At 39.6% G+C, this 18,922-nt stretch overlaps 2 protein-coding genes across 10 annotated transcripts in view; both read left to right on the forward strand.

The window, feature by feature from the left end:
• slc23a2 (solute carrier family 23 member 2) overlaps positions 1 to 3,258 on the forward strand; it is a 31,802-nt gene extending 28,544 nt beyond the window's left edge. For all 7 annotated transcript variants that reach the window (XM_004072276.5, XM_011478906.4, XM_011478908.4 and 4 more), the window contains one exon: positions 261 to 3,258. In XM_004072276.5, the coding sequence (XP_004072324.1) occupies positions 261 to 526 (266 nt within the window). In that variant the 3' untranslated portion in view covers positions 527 to 3,258. The remainder of the gene's footprint in view (positions 1 to 260) is intronic.
• A 3,150-nt stretch (positions 3,259 to 6,408) lies between these two features.
• Positions 6,409 to 18,843, forward strand: rassf2b (Ras association domain family member 2b). 3 transcript variants are annotated; one of them, XM_011478905.4, is made up of 11 exons: positions 6,409 to 6,713; positions 9,987 to 10,105; positions 10,724 to 10,797; positions 13,112 to 13,187; positions 13,346 to 13,497; positions 14,228 to 14,331; positions 14,674 to 14,816; positions 14,962 to 15,115; positions 16,176 to 16,297; positions 16,444 to 16,541; positions 17,127 to 18,843. In XM_011478905.4, exons 3-11 carry the CDS (start codon positions 10,745 to 10,747, stop codon positions 17,194 to 17,196), a joined length of 972 nt encoding a protein of 323 aa, XP_011477207.1. In that variant the 5' UTR covers positions 6,409 to 6,713; positions 9,987 to 10,105; positions 10,724 to 10,744; the 3' UTR covers positions 17,197 to 18,843. The 3 variants fall into 3 exon arrangements, with proteins under 3 accessions (XP_011477207.1, XP_011477205.1, XP_078809332.1); XM_011478903.4 differs by lacking the exon at positions 9,987 to 10,105 and having other exon boundaries at positions 6,415 to 6,713; XM_078953206.1 differs by lacking the exon at positions 6,409 to 6,713 and having other exon boundaries at positions 9,966 to 10,105.
• The last annotated feature ends 79 nt before the right edge of the window (positions 18,844 to 18,922 follow it).

Genomic DNA, 18,922 nt, shown 5'->3' on the forward strand with positions numbered 1-18,922 from the left:
CAAACTGCTTTTTCTTTCACCTTTAGGTTTCAAACCTGTACTTAGGAGCACAGATGCAGGAGATTTTTTTTTCTTAATCCAGGATTTAAGAAATACTTGTCAAACAGGACGGTCTTTAGAAAAAAACAGATTGACTTTAATAATCAAACGTGAACAGAATGAAGTTTTTATTGACTGTACTTTGCACCACAATCACTGCAGCCACATCTGGTTGGAGTAGTTGGATGAATTTTGACACTTCTCTCTTGCCTTAACTCCAGGGTCCCTGGAAGAACGAGGCATCAGAAAGCTGAAGCGTGGTTCTGGCCTCAGCGCTGCGGAGCTGGAAGGAATGAATTCCTACGACCTGCCTTTCGGAATGGACTTCATCCGCAGACACTCTATCTTCAAACACATCCCCATCAGCCCCACCTTCACGGGCTACCACTGGGGGAGGCGAAAGGACTCCATCAAGAGCAGAAAGGGACACGGGGACGCAGTGAAGGGAGGGGAGGGAGGCTCAGCTTCAGGGGAGAGCGGGGTATAGCCGCCGGCCCGAATCCATCTTTAGAGTGTCCGAATATAAGAGGAATGAACGGTACACTAAAGAAAATGATGGGAGATTGGAGCACAAACGCAGCGCAGGATTGTGTGGAAGAAAATATGTTGCACCTGCCCCCCACCCCCACCCCCCTCAGCAGTATGTCTTTCCTTAAGCCTCTTAGGCTAGGTTTTTAAGCATGCTATAGCAAGTCACTGCACACTGTTGTCCCCAGGTAGAGGTCTGTTGGTGTGCATCCATGTGTGCATTAAGCAGGGGGGAAAAACAGCCGTCGCGCTTTGATCATCTTCCACAATGCGACAGCCGGACATCCAACTCGGTTGATGATCCACAGAATTTGCAGTCGCGCCCATTCCCCAACTCATCTGAAAGCATTCTCCTAAAAACTAGCAGTGCTGTAGTGTCAATCGAGGACCACGTTCCGACTTATTTGCCTCCAAACTTTATGCAACCGCATTTTGAGATGCACGCACACACCGACAGCCTCCGTGGAACTCGTTTGTGCTGCAGTGCAGACTGATGGAAGTAGCTTGTCGGATGCTCTTAGCCATGTGATTGTGAGTTGTTTTTTTTTCTTCTTTTTTCTTTTTGCACTGTCTGCCTCCTGAGTTCAAAAGTAGAATGTCACTGCACAGCCCCAGAACTCTCTCCTCTTCCTCAGAGATCCACACATCTGCATCATCTGCTCACCTCCCACACTAAACTCTCAGCTCCACAGCTTCACATCTTTGACATCCAAGTTTACATCCCCTCTCCCTGTCAGTATTATACACCGGTTAGTAATCCAAACTTCCTGACATAATTCCCAAAATATTTTATTCCACACAGTAAGCTTTTAAAAAATATTTTATACATTATACTAAAGATGGATGAATACATTTATTTGCTTTACATGTTTGCTCTTTTCTATTGGAGCGAGCTATGAAACCGTCATGGTGACACGAGTGCATTTATGAACGCTACAGTGTTCAAACACACACAGCTATAGACGCAGGGCCTTGTCTGGAGAATGAGGAGCAGCAGGAAAAATGTATAACTTTTAATCCGAGTGCAGGGATTACTAATCTCCTGTGGATTGGTCATCACAACTGTTCTGAAAAACAAGGATATGTTGGTGAGAAGTCAGGCTTTTCTTTCATTCACCCATCTGAATCTAGATTTGTGCAGTTATTTTTTTTTAAATTTTGCTCTGTCACCCCAAACATCCGACCAATCTGCATTCTTGAGCTGCTTCCAACAGCTAACAAAGAAAACAGTTTAAAAAGGATGAAGAATATGGAACTCCTCTGGTGTTTTACCAAAGCAAGATGCTGAAATCTCTCATTTTACTTCTGCTGTTATGTCATTTTTGGTTTTTGTTGCTACTGAAAAAAATGTACTTTTTTTTTTTTTTTTTTTTTTTTTTTTTTTACATGTTTTATAAGTAACATGCTAAATGCTTTCACGGAGAAGGATTTTATTTTGTATGTTCCATTGTGGGAAAGTGCTGAATCTAATTAGTTAGTTTTACATGTTTACATTTAACCTGATGAGGTGGTTTCTACTGTTTATGTCTATCGTTTCTTGCTTTTATTCCATTCCATATGTAATGTATTATATTTATAAGCAAGATGGAGACACTTTAAGACGTAAAACCTGAAAACTAGGTGGTGGTTTTTTTTTTGAAGCTTTGTTTCTGTAAACGCCGTTTGCACGAGAAACGATGCCAAAATCAGAGGTCCGAGAGTCCGATTTACGCACCTGAAAACTTAGAACTGAAATCTTCTTATAAACATATCTACTATTCAATAATCAGACAGTTTAACATTAACATTAATTGTAAGCCCAGAGTTCATGCACTGAAGATTTTGACGCTCTCCTCCACTGAAGAGTTTTTGGTGATGAAGTAGATTTGGGAAAAGTCGCAGCATCTTCTTTGGTTTTTTTTTCAATACCATTGCATCGGTCCATCATCATGCAGCCTATAATGAACTCTCCTTTGATACCATCCTCCCTGTCCTGCTATGAAAATGTACTGATGTCCTGTCATGTGCAGTCTACCTGGTTTTTCTCTCCAGGAGTTCCACCTGTTCATATTTCTGGATACAGGAGGGGACGCTTGCTGAAAGCCTGTTCATTGGCAGCCTTTTTTCATTTCAGATGAACGTCGGTTGTCTTTGTGCCTGAAAAGTATTTTTATCTTTAACAAATTTGTTACACAAGTGGTCCATTTAGAATAAAAAAGTTATATTTCTGGCTTCTTAAGAAAGTGACCAGAGGGATTTAAAAACAAAGATATTCATCCCTTTCAGTTATTTTGAAGGGGGTGCTACCTGAAGATTATACTTGTTTTTTTTTCTTGTTTTTTCTTTTAAAATGTTTTTTATACATCGTTTTGTTTTGCAAGCAAATATTTGTATGGAAAAAAAAATCCCAACTTTTAACCTTAATTCATCATGGAAAGCGCACTGTCTTGTACTTTTAATCTAAAAAGTAAATGCATTTGGATCCTATTTTGAATTGGTGATTTATTTTTCTTTTAAGGCATTTAATTTTTTTATGTCTATACAATAAATTGCCAGTTTAAATCAAAGATCAAGCAAAGTGGCTTTAAATGGTTAACACGCAAAATATATTTAATGTTTGCAAAAAATTCTGTCAGAGTTGTGTAAACTAATTGTAGCATCAAAATGTTTTATTCTTGTTCCTAAAACTTTAATATGATGTTACAGAATGAATTCAGTCTTGTGTCCTTTTTTTTTAAAGCGTACTTGTTAGTATTTTTTTTGTTTTTTTTTAACCCTTGTGCTATCCTAGGTACTTTAACATTGGGAGTTGGGTCATCTAGACCCACTAGACAGTGCGCTGAACCTTTTTTCTTCAATGATTTTTGATCTTCACTGGTGTCCATGGATTACATGAAATCGTTCCACCTTTGTCATGGTAGGGAGAAGACGTCAATGTAAAGGTGGGGTCATCTAAAATAGCACAAGGGTTAAATCTTATGTGGGTGAAAAAACGCAGTACAACAAATGGCCAGTAGGGGGAAACGTGCTAATCTACACGTTTAAAACGTCTAAAACGTGGAAATCTACCACCCTGTGGAGATTCTCTTTAATCACCTTTACCTGCTTCTTTTAGAGGTTGCCACAGAAAATCTCCATCCTATCCCAAATTCTACATTCTCCTCCTTCACAATAACCTGTCCTGCATAACATCCATGAACTTCCTCTTTGGTTTTCTTCCAGGCATCTTTTTCTTTGTAGTTCCATCCTCTGTATCATTTTACCAACATCAGCACTGTTCTTCCTCTCTATGTATCTAAACCATCTCGGTCTGCTTCCCTGCATTTGTCCTCAAACATTTACCATGAACTGTTTCTCTGATGGATTCATTCATGGTCCTATCCATCCTGGTCATGGCCAAGGAGAACCTCTGCATCTTCATCTCTGCCTCCTGTCTCTTTTTCGGAGCCTCATGGGGGCCCAAATCCAGGCCTGGAGGCCCGGCCTCCTGCTGGTTTTCCAGAAACCCTGCCTTATCTGCTGTTGATTACCTGGATCAGGTGTGTTTAGCCAATAATTAGCTTCAATGGAAGGATGGTTGAAAAACATGTAGGTCACCGGCCCTCTAGGCCTGGATTCTGGCAGTCCTGCATGGCTGCTCTCCCCACATTCTTCTACACGTCCTTTCATTCTTACTCACACGTTGCACCTAAATCCGTCGTCCACCTCTCATTTGCTCACATAGATGCTGTCTTGCTGCAGCACATGTTCATTCTCATTTTCAGAGCAAACTTCCACCCCTATAAAGGTTCCTCCACCCGCTCCCTGCTCTCCCAGTGTCGTCTGAGAACATCATTGTCCACAGAGATGCCTGTCTAGCCTCATCTGTCAGTCTGTTCGTCACCACAGCAAACAAGGAGCTCAAAGCTGATCCTTGGTACAGTCCCACCTCTGCCTTCAACTCCTCGAACACATCTACAGAACATTTCTATCTGATCTCCCAATGCTTATTTAAACTCCTCCCTAAAAACCACTTCCAGCACTTGCTCCTCCCATGGTCCTCTTCTTCTGTCTCACCACCACAGTCATCCTCACACCACCATCTTCTTTCCATCATGTCACCAACTCTCTGTTTGCCCTGTCAGAGTTTCTACATTCAGAGTTTCTCCTACAGTCCTGCATTTCCTTTTTTGTTTACAAAAACATCTTCCTCCTCTCCTTCCTCAACTAACAGAAGTTTAGTTTCTTCCTGGACAGGACAATTCCAATCTGTCTGTCTTCAAACCTGCTAAATCCCTTCCATTGGGTGAAGGTGGGGTACACCCTGAATAGGTCTCCAGTCTGTTGTAGGGCCACAATTATTAGGATTTAAATAATTTCATCTCTATTTTACACCATTAATGTTTATATGTTGATCACACAGACATAAATGTTACACTTTGAGTTCTATTTGAAATTCCTTTTTATTTATCAAACTTCAACCTAAGACGTTTTTAATGTGATGCGATAGCTGTGGCCCTTCGGGTCACTGCCGTTGCAGGTCTCTTCGCGGGCAGTGTTTGGGGCGACGGATTACAAAGTAACGAAATACTGTTCCAATTTCAGTAAATAAATTGCAATTATTTGTTTATTTTGCCATTTAATTTATTTACCATTTTCTCTGTTAATTAGACGAAACAGAGAAGGCTGGCTCGTGCGCGAACGACACGAGCCAACTCCTTCCTGGGAGCCGTTCTACATACTCTCACCACTGAGCAGAAGAGGGAGGAGCTTTAGTTCGCTACACAGATTCACAGGAACCATGCACCTGCATGAGGAAGAGACTGATGCAACAAGAAGTTGTTTCACTTTGAATTTATTTAAAAGGAAAAAAAGCTTCATCATAAAAAGAAAAAAGTTGAAATTTAAATAGTTGTTTTTAATATTTCATAATTATTTTTTCCATAAATAGAAACACATTTTTACATTAGTCATTCAGTTTGTGCATAATTGTTTCCTATTGTTGTTGATAATGAAGGAATTTAAGGAATAAAATGACCCGAAGAGCCACTTAAGAACCGAAAGAGCCGGTTCTAGCCCCGCCCCTCCAGTCAGAATGACTTTATCTTTTTCCCCACATCTCACTTTGAGCAGTGAACTTTCTTTTGTGTCATTTTTCACACTGTTGACTGAATTATAATAAACCCAGGTTTTGTCTTGAACCACGTTTATTGCACGAGGCCATTGCTTTAAAAATAAAGTTAAATGAGAGATGAAAGGATCTAGTTTGTGCTGTTTTTCCCTTGAGAATTTGTATGAACAAAAAGTAATGTAAAGTAACGAGTGAATTACTTTTCAAATGGGTAAATGTGTCTCTGCCGTGGGTCTTTCCGCCTCCGTTAACAAAAAAATAGAAAAAGCCTTAAAGCAAATCTAAACTACTGTATCAGTGCTTAGCCAGTTTTACTATACTCGAGTAATTTGGTGTGGTTGGGTCCAATAACTTAAATGCTATTGACCAAAAAAAAAAAAAACTCGATAATTTGTTGACAGTCCCCAGAGGCGGTCCAAACCATCCACCCTGAATCTGTATAGGCTAGTTGTTCAACAGGTTACCAAAATGTCTAGTTTATATGACCTTTCAGCCCCTTTGTAGTTTTACTTTAAGTCTTCTTTACTTTTTACCTTAACTTTTCAAATTATTTGGATTATCACATTTCTAAAGAGCATATAAACGCGTGAGAGATGATTTTTGCAGTTTACAGACATTTGTAGTCATTAAAAGCATGGTAACTGTTATTGTAAAGTAATATATTACGTCTAAACAATAGTAACAAGTCCGTCATTGGGATTCCAGTGACTTGCACGCCGATTAAGAGTTTGCGCATGCTCGCTTCTCCCATTGTTGTCATGTTTTCATTCAGCAACGCACGCGGAGCGAACAAAAGACGCGCCGGTCTCGCCTTCCGATTGGCTCGCGGCCGAACCCCCGCGAGGTCGACCACAGCAGATGGAGCTCGCGCTCCCCTCCTCTCGTTTTTTTTAGTTTAAAATCCCACTTTTACAAGCTCGTCTGCACGCGCCCGTCTGAGTGTTTCAGACGGCGGACGCGGAAAGCTGACAGTTAACGGAAGGTTTTCCATCAAAGGAAGACGAAGAAGCACATCAGAGGCGCCGCAGCTCAACCGAAAGAGGACCTCCGAAAGTCGGTAGGAATAAGATTCAGAGTCGGCGCGGGGTTGCTAAGTCCCACAGTCAGTAATATTACAAGTGCGGGGAAATGTATGTTCGAGTCACGCATTTTTCTTTACAGAAACTCCCAACAAAAATCCGCAATCTTTCATGTTGTAATTTACATGCAGAGCCGCGCTTGATTTCACAGCCAGCAGCCAAAATAAAAGAAGGGGAAACAGCTTTTTCTAAGCATTCACGACCAGCGGCCGTTATATAATAGGCGAAATTCATCACTGCTGTGACAGCTACAGGGAGGCAGGAGGCTTTTAAAAAAACATTCACTGCCCGGTCTCTACAGCTTAATGAAATACCTAAGAGTTTGATTCATGGTTTTGTCAAAAAGGTTACAGAAGTGTTACAGAAAGCTGCAGCCTGTATCCTTTAAAACACAACTAAAGGGAACAAGTAAAGCTGAGATTTCCATTGTTGGACAATCCTTTGTCATACAAACGAGAGAAGAGTTCAGTTAAATGTCTGGTTGGACATCTGAGCCATCTTTATTTCTTTGTTTTTTGGATAGAAGTTGTGCTGCTAGGAAGCAAGGATACTGAGAAGAGGCTGGGTGTGCTGTTTTCTGGAGCACAGTTGTTTTCTGGCGTTGCTATGACAATGGTGACAATAGTGAGGCAGAGCAGGAGTTATGTGGAGGCTGAAAGGCAATGGGAGGTGGTGTCGGTGGTGCTAAGAAAGGACAGGCAAAAGATTTGGAGCTCCTCATTCACCACATCTGCCAGGAGGAGCATTGATGGAGAGGAGGAGACAACAAGGGAGCATGTGTGCAGAGAAATGCTGAGGAGGCAGCACAGGGAGTCTTGAATTTTAATAGCACGCTGTGCACCAGATTTCTTTAAATTCCCCCTCCAATCATCTTTTGATCTATTTTCAATGCATTCCCAGAGGTATGTCATTATGATTTATGCGATTTTTAGCCTAAATTTAAAAAATCTGTCTCGTTTTCTAGGACCTAGTTTCTGCAGAGCGGCAGGGGTTCATCCAAAATTCATCGGAGACTTTTGACACGCAGTGAGCCTGCCCTCATTTTCCATCATCCTTTTGTTTGCACTGTCTCTAGCTAGCTTACAGCTCCTCATATCCTCAACCTAACATTACCGGTGCAGCAAACGTGGCGAGCAATATCAGAGCTATCCAGCCGTACAGTTTAGATCCATCTCAGACAAGGATCTGTTTGTCTGCAGGTGAATCAGAAAGAAGTGAAGCAGAGAGCTTGTGACACACCAACTGTACAAGCCTTTTTCCGACTGCATTTTTTCAATTTGAATAAAGAAATACTCAGACATGCAGATTTCATCTTGTTGTTCTTTATTTTATGTCCTCCATTATGAGGAAAAAATGCCTCAAAAACGTGTTTAAAACTCCAAAAGACACAATATTCATTGGAGTGGGTCTTTAATGTGATTCCAAACAACAATGCAGTGAAGGCGTCTGAGACATTCGAGGACTGGAGCGTCTGAGGTCGTAACGAGACTCATGGGAATTTTTGGCAGTCAATGAGGTCTACATTTGGACTGCCTGCCAGCACAGAGATCCAAAACAACTGGAGCAACACATGCAGATGTTGGCTCAGTTACTCGCTACTTTATGCAGAGGATTTAAACCAGGCCAATCGCAAATCGTCATCACAACATCAACCGGTGCAATACGCGTTTTACAATAACAGTAAATGTTCACTACATCAATGTTAGGGCAGCTTTTTATTATTTAGCAGTCTAATTTGAGCCTTTTACGCATTTGACCAATCGGATGGACCCTTTTATGTTAAAAGCCTGCCTCCATAGGCAGAAGTCAGTTTAAGTTATTTATTTAAAAAAATTGTAGTGCAATGGAAAGGAGGCATTATTCACTTCACTATTTGTTCATATCGACAGTCATAGGGATCACAAATATGGCACATTGTGAGTTTTCTTTATGTCGTGTTGCCCTAATTCATTCTTAAAGTTGCCTAAAACAATATTCTTTTGGTAAATGTTATTCCGATGTCTATTCCTCTCTGTAAGTCTAAATATACAGCCAATTTCAACGTTTTTCTCAATTCAATAATTTTTAATAACCGTAGCTGCAATTTGGTGCTAGCATTGGTAAAAATGATAAAACAATCCGGAAAGCTAAGCTTAAATGTTGTCTTGGCAATCAAAAAACAAAAAAGAATAATAGAAACCAGGAAATATATGAACACTTGAGGTTTTTTTTTTTTTTTTTAACTTTCTGTCTAGTTCAGGGGTGGGCATTGCAAACTACAACCTGTTAAATTATTTAATCTGGCCCACCAAACTGGAATAAATGATAATGACAATCCTTATTAAAGTTTTATTTTACGTTTAATTCTGATGTCTTCCCATTGATGCTGCTCTACACATAAATTGCCCGTCAGTAAGTTATTCTGCATTCATGAGCCGTCTGAAGATTTGTTGTTTTTCTGATGGTCACGTGTCATTTTGTGTTTTTCCCTGAAGGACACAAACCTATCAGTGCAATTGGCTGTGAACAAAAGCCAAAGTTTTGAAAAAAAAACTCCTAAATGTTGTGTTTTAAAATATGTATAGTTTTTCCCCATATGTTACCAAAGCACTCTGCATCTGCTTGTGGTCCGGCCCATCTGTCAAATTTTAGAACCCTTTATGGCCCACGAGGTAAAACGTTGGCCCACCTCCGGTCTAGTTGATGTGAAGTTGACGTCATTCCTGTGACTTGACACCACATCTGAGCGTTGTTCAGGTTCAGCAGCTGGCCACATGTCAGTTTCAGAGCACCGGCTTCAGCTGTTGGAAAGTCTTCAAGCACAGCCGCCTTCAGACGATGATATTAAAGGCTAATGGCCGCCATTGTGTGGGTCAATGGAGAGCTGTCGGGTGAACGCCAGACTTAATATGAGTGCTGAATTATTGATGAGCTTGGCATGGCTGGTGGTTGTTTTATTCGGACGCATTCATATCAGAGATTGACAGCCGTCGTTTTGAACAAACACGCTTAGCCGTGTGTCTGCTGGCCGTCACATGTTCAGTAGTTAGAACACAGGAAATCTTCTCTGCTGTTTGAATTGAGGAAGCTCCGGCCCGTGGATTTGGTGATGTTAGTTTCCTGTGTGACTGACTGAGCTAAGGAGGAAGCTGTTTGACGGAAGGGGAGCACTCACTTCCTTTAAACACCCTTTGCTATTTAGGTTTCTTTTTTTTGCTACAATTTGTTTGCTGTCACGCTCCAAAGACCCACTTTCTGGCTCTTTGACACAGATACATGATAAGGTACCACCAGGGATTGACAGAAAGTCGACCTGCTTAATCATTTATTGCGCCTTCACGCTGACGGCGCCATCTCTCAGGAGACTCCACAGGAATCGACAGTCATCACGGTACGATCACTTTGCTCGTAGAATATTATATTTAGTCTGGGTTTTAAAAACCATTCATTTCACATTGAAGCAAATGTCTGGAGCCGAAACGACCACATGTGCATTTCTAGTATTTTTTGGCGTAAAGGCTGTAGTTCCTGTCAGTAAAAATGCATTTGTTTCTGTCATGTCAGTGTTGAATGCATAGTGATGAATGTTCAAGCAGCTGAAATAATTCCAACCTGGGGGTGGCCCATATGTCCCACACCTGTCCATCTCTTTCTGAAGACGCTCTTCCTGCCAAACCCCCACCACAGTGATGGCTGAGAGCCATTTTTGGCAGCTGTATGGATGAAAATGCAGCGTTCATTTCTAAAGATTTGGCAACAGCCAGTTTTCTTTGCTGTGTGCAGAGAGGCCCACTTTTCGAAATCTTGAAAGAAAAAGTTTGACAGGAAAGAAGATAGGATCTGTTGTTTCTGTCTACAGTCCGGAGGTGGACCTCCTCCTCCTCTTCTTCCTGCAGTCTGTTCCTCCTCTTCAGCCCAGCTTCTTTGTGATTTTCGTTGCTTGTCATGAGGAGTCATGGGACCAAGTCAGACGGACGAGCTTTAACTCTGTGGGCTTTTTGTTTGCCAGCTCCCCCCATGCTGACGGAGAATGGATGAGACGGAGAACGAGGTTCAGATCGGAGAGAACAAGTTTGTCAGCAAGTAAGCGAAGTCTTCCTGCCATTTCACACCTAAACATGCACAGTTCACCATTGTGCTATCCTAGGCACTTTAACATTGGGAGTTGGGTCATCTAGACCCACTAGACTGTGCTCTGAACCTTTTTTCTTCAATGATTTGTGATCTTCACTGGTGTCCATGGATTACATGAAATCTTTCCACCTTTATCCACCTTAGTCATGGTAGGAAGAACACGTCAATGTAAGGGTGGGGTCATCTAAGACAGCACAAGGGTTACACGTGTGTCAGCAGCCACGTTATCCGCCGTCCTGCATGTGTTTAAACTGTTGGTTTGTGAAATAGAACGGTAGTCTCACAGACTCTCTCAGAAGTCGCTGTTCCTCATTTCTGAGGCAAACGAACAGCCTTCAGTTTGCTGAGTCACAATAAGACGTTTTACGTTCATCATGAACTTCATTAACCGTTTAAGAAAGAAGTCAAATGATTAGAATATTTTGTTTTGAAGGCCCTTTGCACTTAGACTCTATTTTTAAAATAATGCTTATTCGTTTTATTCAAGCAAAAGTCATTTCAGCGAGTGCTTCAATTTATTGGTGCATTAAGAGGCTTTAAATATTTTCCTTTATCATTACATTTAAAGTCAGTAAATCAATATTTCAGACTAGTTTGCCTCCAGACCTTTGCTTTCCCTGCTGGTTGTTATATTTTTTATCCCACGGTAAGGATTGAATGCATGTTACAATAATTATATTGAAGCATGGTCATGCCTGATACTAAATATGGTCAACAATAATAACCAAGATATAACTAATCTAATGTACGATAAAAGCAAGCATTATCGTCTTATATGTTTTGCTGCTTGTTTATGTACTGCAGAATTCAAAAATTTGCTTTAAATGACCGCAAACAAAGATTCAAATTAAGTTTTTAGATTAAAAAAGTGCTTTTACAGTTTATTGTTTGTATTAGTTCTTCTTCTAAACTGTTTAAAAAATGTATTTACTCTCACAATAATCTTCTCTGTATTTGTAGTCAGAGTAATATGTTTTATTTTGCAATAAAACCATTTTTTATCACAAAGAAAAGTTTTGTTTCCACAATTGACATTTTTGTAATAATGCTGTTTGAATTGGCGGTTATAGGTAATTGCCAGTAATGTTCATAATTCAATAATTACTGGTTTTGTGTTCATTATTACTGAATGTTAAACACAGAATTGATTAATAAACTGTACAAGCCAAAAGCATCACCACCCCGTTTTGTCTTAAAGTGGGCGGGTTCACAACAGGATAAGCTATTATGATTGGCTAAAGCAGTGTCATGTTTCATGGTAGCCAATCAGAGCCAATGTTGTTTTGATGCATAGTTTGCGTTTTTCTTGGTGGAGATATTAGAACCACATCCAGACTTTTATCTCAAGTTGTGAGAGTTTGAAGTTTTTAATAAGCTACAGTTTCTGCAAGAATATTTTATGATTCAACTGATTACCGCTGGAGAAAATAACAACTGTTGTTAACCCAAACAGCTTTCTGAGATTTTATATTTGAGTTATTTAATTTAACAACAGAGTTAAAGGCACTTTATGTCATTTGAATATTTATTTTTGTTGCAAACCAAACACTTTGTTGTCCAGGTTTTTTCATTTTTTAGTTGTCAGAGGTGGATTTATTTTGTAATAGAGTTAAACACGTTTTAGAATCGCTGCTGTGTACTTATACTTTAAGTATACTTCAATGTACTCATACTTTAAACCTTTAGCTGTCTGTTGATATGCAATACATATTGATACTTTTATTTATTTCTATTGACTTAAAAACTAATCAGAAAAATGATCATTTTGACATAAAGCAACTTTATTTAACAAATAGTTACTTTACCCGATGACTTGTTACTTTTATTCTATACTTGTATTACTTCTGGATTAAGTATCTGATCACGTTCCCAGCACTGACAGATTGGAATGAATAGATGTAGATGTAGTCAAAACGAAGAGCTGTTGCTCTAAAGATTAGGTTCAAAGGTGTTGTTTTCCAGCAGACTGTACATTAATTACACTAGAGAGGTCAAATGATGGCTGCTAAAGTTTCAAATGTTTGAACACCTCAGCTTTGCAGTTCTTTTTCCAGTTGGAGCACCGTTTCATTCTGCATTGTTTGTCTGACAGTGCTCTACGATGACATGTTAGCTTCTGCAGAGGCTTGGTTTACCCTTATCTCCACCACGTCGTGTAAAACGGTTAGAATGGCTGTGTTTACGCAGCTACAGCTAAAATTAGCGGCGTGCTCTTCAGTCAACAGCATTTCCTCCTGAGTGATTCATCTCCTGTGTTTTTTAGGGCAACGGTGCTCTCTCATCTTAAAACATACAACCTGTATTACGATGGGCAGAATCTACAGTTACGGCACAGAGAGGTGAGGACTGCATGTTTTGCTCATTATATTACATTTCAGCAGAACGGTCGCTCTGTCCAAACTCTTCACTCATCTTCAGTCATTTGTAATCGAATCCGTCCCCCGTCCCCCACTCTGAGTGCATGTGTGTGTTCTTACGCATTGATTTGTCTCCACAGGAAGAAGGGGAGCTGATCATTGAGGGCTTGCTAAATATCTTTTGGGGCCTGCGGCGACCAATCAGGCTTCAGATGCAGGACGACCACGAGCGAATTCGGCCACCCCCATCATCCACGTCCTGGCACTCCGGCTGCAATCTGGACAGTCAGGGGTAAACAGTGCAGACGGATCCAGTTACACCAGTAGTGGTGCTTCACTGGACAGATGAGACGTCAGGGGGCACAGAAGGTTTTTAGAAGAGAAGATCCTTAGATTGTGTCTCCTTTTTCAACATTTAAATCTATCATCTGTAACAAAGAAATAGTTTGATCGTTAACTAAGTCCCAGCTGGTAACCAACAACAATATTAGTGCTAAAAAATTAGACATGTTGGATCAAAATGGACGTACTTTTTTCTGACCTATTTTTATTTCTGTGTGTTTTTCTTTTTCTTTTTCTTTTTTTCATGTATTATTTTATTATTTATTTTTATCCACCTGCTAAGAACGTTTTAAAAGTTGCTAAAATACTCAAATTCAAAACAGTAGCTGCTGAAACGTAGCAATGTCGGATATATTTTTTTTAAAACTCGCTCCACTGTGGTCTTGAGAGTTTTTTGTGAGTATATTTATTATTATTATCACCCTTGTTTTTAATAACTTTGAACACTCTTTTCTAATAGTAATGTCTTGATTTTTAATGACTGACGCATCTTTTAAATGTAATTTTTATTTACTTGTATTTTTTTAATGAATGATGCACAGACCTAAGAGCACCTTTAAGTTTTGTTATCCATTCATGAATGAATAAATGAACAATACTTCAGTGACATTTTTATTAATAACCAACAGTTTTATCCACAATTTTAAAAATGTTTTCTTTGGTTGTATTGTTATTCTTAGTCCTCCTGGCAGCTCAGAGGGCCAGCAGACACCACCTCAGGTGGAGATAACCCCACCGGAAAACCAGCCCGAGGATAATGGCGAGATGGAGGAGCAGACGGACGGTGAGGAACCTCATAACCTTTCAGTAAAGACATCAGCGTGAGGAGCTGAGAAAAACCAAAGCTCACTTCTTTATTCTATCACAAGGTTTAGGATAAAAATCTAAGGTCAAAATAAACAAAGAATTTCAACCCTGGATACTTTTTAATGATTAATATTATAAGTAACTCTGAAATCATTTATTAATTCATTGTTAAACATCAGCTTTTCAATTTTTAGTGATTTAAATTTATAAAAGCATTTTTTATTTAGGATTAAAAATATATATGTATTTAAACCAAAATAAAAGGATCTGCTACATGTGACCACACCAAACTCTTTCGTATCGATTGTTGAGCGAGCAGAGGACAGTGAAAGCTCCGCCCAGCTCCTCCGGACGAAGAGCGATGCCGGGGTCTTGAGGCGGGGTCAGCGAAGGTCACCAAGTAACCAAAGAAAAATCCGACGCCATCGATTCTCCATCAACGGACATTTCTACAACCATAAGGTGGAGTTAACACATTTACAGAAAATGCCTTCATTTACTTTCTGTCCATTAGTTTTCGTTCAGCAGGATAAAAAAACACATATGAATACATCATCTGTAAAACAAATGCCTGATAACACACTGTTGGTTTGCTTTCCTGTTTCAGACTGCAGTTTTCACACCTGCTTATGGCTCGGTCACCAATGTTCGGATCAACAGCTGCATGACCACGCCTCAGGTGCTGCGAGTTCTCCTCAACAAGTTCAAGATTGAAAACAGCCCGGACGATTTTGCGCTCTATCTCGTTCATGCAAGTGGAGGTGAGCTGGAGGTCTTTCCGTCTGGAAGGAGGTTGAGCCCTAAAAAAAGTTAGAGGAGTCTCTGGTCCAATAAAACAATTTAAAGCTACAATTCTTTACCAGTTGTCCTTTTCTAGGTGACATGTCATCTTTTATTTTTTCAATCTCAGGTTCTCATGTATTTGAAAACAGTGGTTTAAGTTGTAAAAATAACCTGCAAGAGGTGAAATCCTCAAAGTACCCAGCTTTATTTTTAACAATTGTTTATAGATGTTTTCAGGCTGCACTTTCTACACTTTTCTCAGACAGAGAAAAGACATTTCTCTCTTGTTTAAACTCTCAAAGTAAAAATATTTGTAGAAATAAAAATTCAGTATTAGCGAAAGAATATAAAAATTGCTCGTGGTGGAAGATTTATGCAGATTTGGAACGCTGGACGCAGTCTTAAAGCAGACACGGCACAGAGGAGATTGATTGACAGTGGTCTACAGCCAATCGGGACGCAGAACACAATGTGCTGGGAGGGGGAAACAAAATTTCACTGGGGAAAAAAAATCCACCAAACAATGAGACGGCACACTGTAAACTGAACCAGAGATCTGCAAATTCTTGGGGATTAAAGTGAACAAAAAATGCTGAACTTTATGAATGTGTACATGAACAGTGCAACATAATTAAGCTGTTTATATTACATGATGATGTGATTTAATTTGTACTGGACAGTTCACAATCAAGGCATTTCAAAGTACTTTAATGGAAAAGAGGAGCCAAAAGTACTGAGACAAACATCAATCACCATCATGACGGCAACAGTTACATTTACACTAAATTACAAATGACTTCAATCATAAATGAATCCATGAGAAAATCTTCATCTGTCAGACATCGAGCTAAGGGGATGGTTTTTAGTCCAAAGCGTTTTAACAGCACAAGAGAAACAGCTCCAGATTTCAGCTGCATGAACCTCTCCATCTGTGGTCCTGATGAAAAATGTTAGTATATTTATGAAACCATGTGACATAAGGATGACGAGATACTTCACTCCCTCTGTTACATTTGCTTTTCTGTGTTATGGTTTCAGAACGTGTGAAACTCAAGCGGACAGACTTTCCTCTGGTGCTGAGGATCATTCAGGGTCCATGTGAGCAGGTCTGCAAAGTCTTCCTCATGGAAGAAGACTTGGGTGAAGAAGTCACGTATGATGTACGTCCATTTTTCCTTTGACACTGGGGGAGGGGGGGGGTCGTGCATCACAGTCCAACACTTCCTCTTTCATCTTTGTATCAGCGTGAATATCCTCGTCCTCTGAGACTCTTCAACTAAAAGAAAAGAGTCTTTCTTTCCACCAGGTGGCGCAGTATATCAAGTTTGAGATGCCTGTTCTGCAGAGTTTCATCATCAAGCTGAAGGAGGAGGAGGACAGAGAAGTGCAGAAACTCCAGAGGAGGTAGCAGAAACTTTGAACTTCCTTTTTCTTTTTTCCAGTTAATATCCTATTGTAGGCCACATATTTTTTAATATTTAGTTACATACACTTTTTATACTTACTTGTTATGTATGTGACAGAGAGAAACACTGAATTTGAAACAAAAAATAACATGTAAGAACTGTTTTAAACTTGAAGAATACAGGCAAACTTAAAAGAAATATTGAAAATGTGAAAACAATGGACATTCCATAAAAAGTATAATATAATCTGAAGAAAAACTGAAAACCAACCTCTGCAGTGAAATGACCAGCAATCGGACGCCAAAATTCTGAACCGTATGTTACACCGCTAAAGCGTGTCGTGTTGGAAGTGAGTCCATGCATCTCTACTGCATACAGGTTGGAAAATGTCAAACATGTGTTGTGCTAAATTGAAGAAGGATTTATAATGGAAGGTTTTTCTTCATTATTACGTGCTTATCAGCAGATAAAAAGTGATTTTCTGAATTTTTAGTCTTTTGTGGCCCAATGAGGTTTAAACTGAAGCATGGGGAAAGTGAATGGTTGCATCCATACTGACTGCTGTTTGTGTCTGTATTTGCAGGTATAATTACCTTCGGTATATCATTGAAAAGCAGCTTCGCTGTCTTCCAGAGGAAGCAAAGTGTATTTGATCTTCTCCAACATCCAAATCCGTCCCGCTCTGACCCAGAGTCAGCTGCTTCTCATCCTCGTCCTGCACATTAGTCCACCCACATGTTTACCCAGCCGAGCTAAGCACACGCCAGGGACAGCTGGCCCAGAGGGATTTCAACCGTTTTCAATGATTGTCCTTCCCTCTAGACGAAAACAGAATCTATTTAGAGAGCGAACTCAAATGTAAATAGATAAAGAAAGTGCCTGCTTGACGGTGTCTCTAAGCACAAAACAATATTGAGGATTTATGTTTTATTTTGTGTAAAGGTTCTAAGTAAATTCTCAAAGGTCAGAAAGGAAGTTAGGAGGATAGAGGGTCAGTCCCACGCTGCACCAGATACTTCCATATTCCTGTAACAGTAAATCTGTTTTTTCTGCAGTTCAGAAGCCGACTGCAGACACTAGAGATGTCAAATATATTTGAATGTGTTTGTTTGTGGTTCTGGAACACTGAACCACAACAGGATCGACAAATAGTTGTAAAATGTCGAGCATTTGGGGAAATGTTGCTTTCTTTTGTAACGCTGAACACATTGGTTTATGTAACAAGCATGGACTAAGACCAGAAACAGCCAGAAACATGCAGCACCTAAAGGCTCACTGATTACCGACTTCATCTCATTAACACGTTTGCCCCACCTGTTAGGATCTGCAGGAAGCCAAATGTAAAGATTACACTCCTCCTTGTTGAGGGCATAACAGGGCTTTTCTAAATTACTCTTGATTTAGGTTTTTTTGTTTCTGTTTTTTCAGAATTTCTTTTTTTTTATAAAAATGAAACAGTTTGTAGATTGTTTGCTGAGCCGCTGTTTGTTGTTGCTGTGGTTTCAGACTGGTTCCAGCCTTCTCCTTAACCTCCAAGCATGACGTTCAAGCATTTCACCCCTAAAGTGGAGCTTTTTACTCAAAAAAAGTACTATTTTAATTTAAATTATTTCAAAAAGTACTTTTTCTTTATTTAAATAATTCAAAACAGGACTTTTCTTCATGTAAATGACTAAAACAAGTTTTTTTTCCATTTAAATAATTCATAAAAAGGCTTTTTTAAATTTAAAAAAAAGTTTTCATTTAAATAACTAAAAAAAGGCCTTTTCTTCATATAGATAAGTCATTAGGGACTTTTACTTCATTTAAATGATTAAAAAAGTACTTTTTCCTTTGTTTAAATAACAAAAAAGTACTTATTAAACATGTTATCACTCAAAAAGGTACATTCTTTAACTGTTAAGATGATGAAGGTGGCCTCATCTTTCTCACACTAAGCACAACAGTGACAGCACAACCTCAAAAGACTTCTCCTGAAAAGCCTTTTTCAAGAGAACTCTTTCTAAATGAATGATGGTATTGAAGCGGTGTGGCTTCCCGCCACACGCACAGCACTTTTCACATGTGCGCCTCCGTCCGTGTGCACCAGCCTTTTCGTTTTCTGCGAGCGGGACTCAGGACTGAAGGATTCAAACCCTGACGTCTGTCATAATGTGCATGAGCAGCTTTTTGGTGAATTCTGACATCGTCCTGCTTTTGTATTTCTCTGAAGACATTTTAGGCCTAAAATGTGAAAAACCAAGTCAAATAGAACAAAAATGTTTTCATGTATTTGTTATTTAATAAAAAATGTCTCGAGATCTTTTGTGGTTTAATCAAAAGGATCCTGAAGGTGGAAAAAGAAGAAATAAGAAGCTTGATGAGAAGCCGGTTAAGGGC

The sequence above is a fragment of the Oryzias latipes genome, chromosome 9 (assembly GCF_053564925.1).
Source record: "Oryzias latipes strain Hd-rR chromosome 9, Olatipes_Hd-rR_3.1".
Lineage (NCBI taxonomy): Eukaryota > Metazoa > Chordata > Actinopteri > Beloniformes > Adrianichthyidae > Oryzias > Oryzias latipes.

Coding starts and splice junctions, on each gene's coding strand:
- rassf2b (XM_011478905.4), top strand. CDS start 10,745: ATGGATGAGACGGAGAACGAGGTTCAGATCGGAGAGAACAAGTTTGTC. Junction 10,798..13,111: donor GAGAACAAGTTTGTCAGCAA/GTAAGCGAAGTC, acceptor TGTGTTTTTTAG/GGCAACGGTGCTCTCTCATC. Junction 13,188..13,345: donor TACAGTTACGGCACAGAGAG/GTGAGGACTGCA, acceptor TTGTCTCCACAG/GAAGAAGGGGAGCTGATCAT.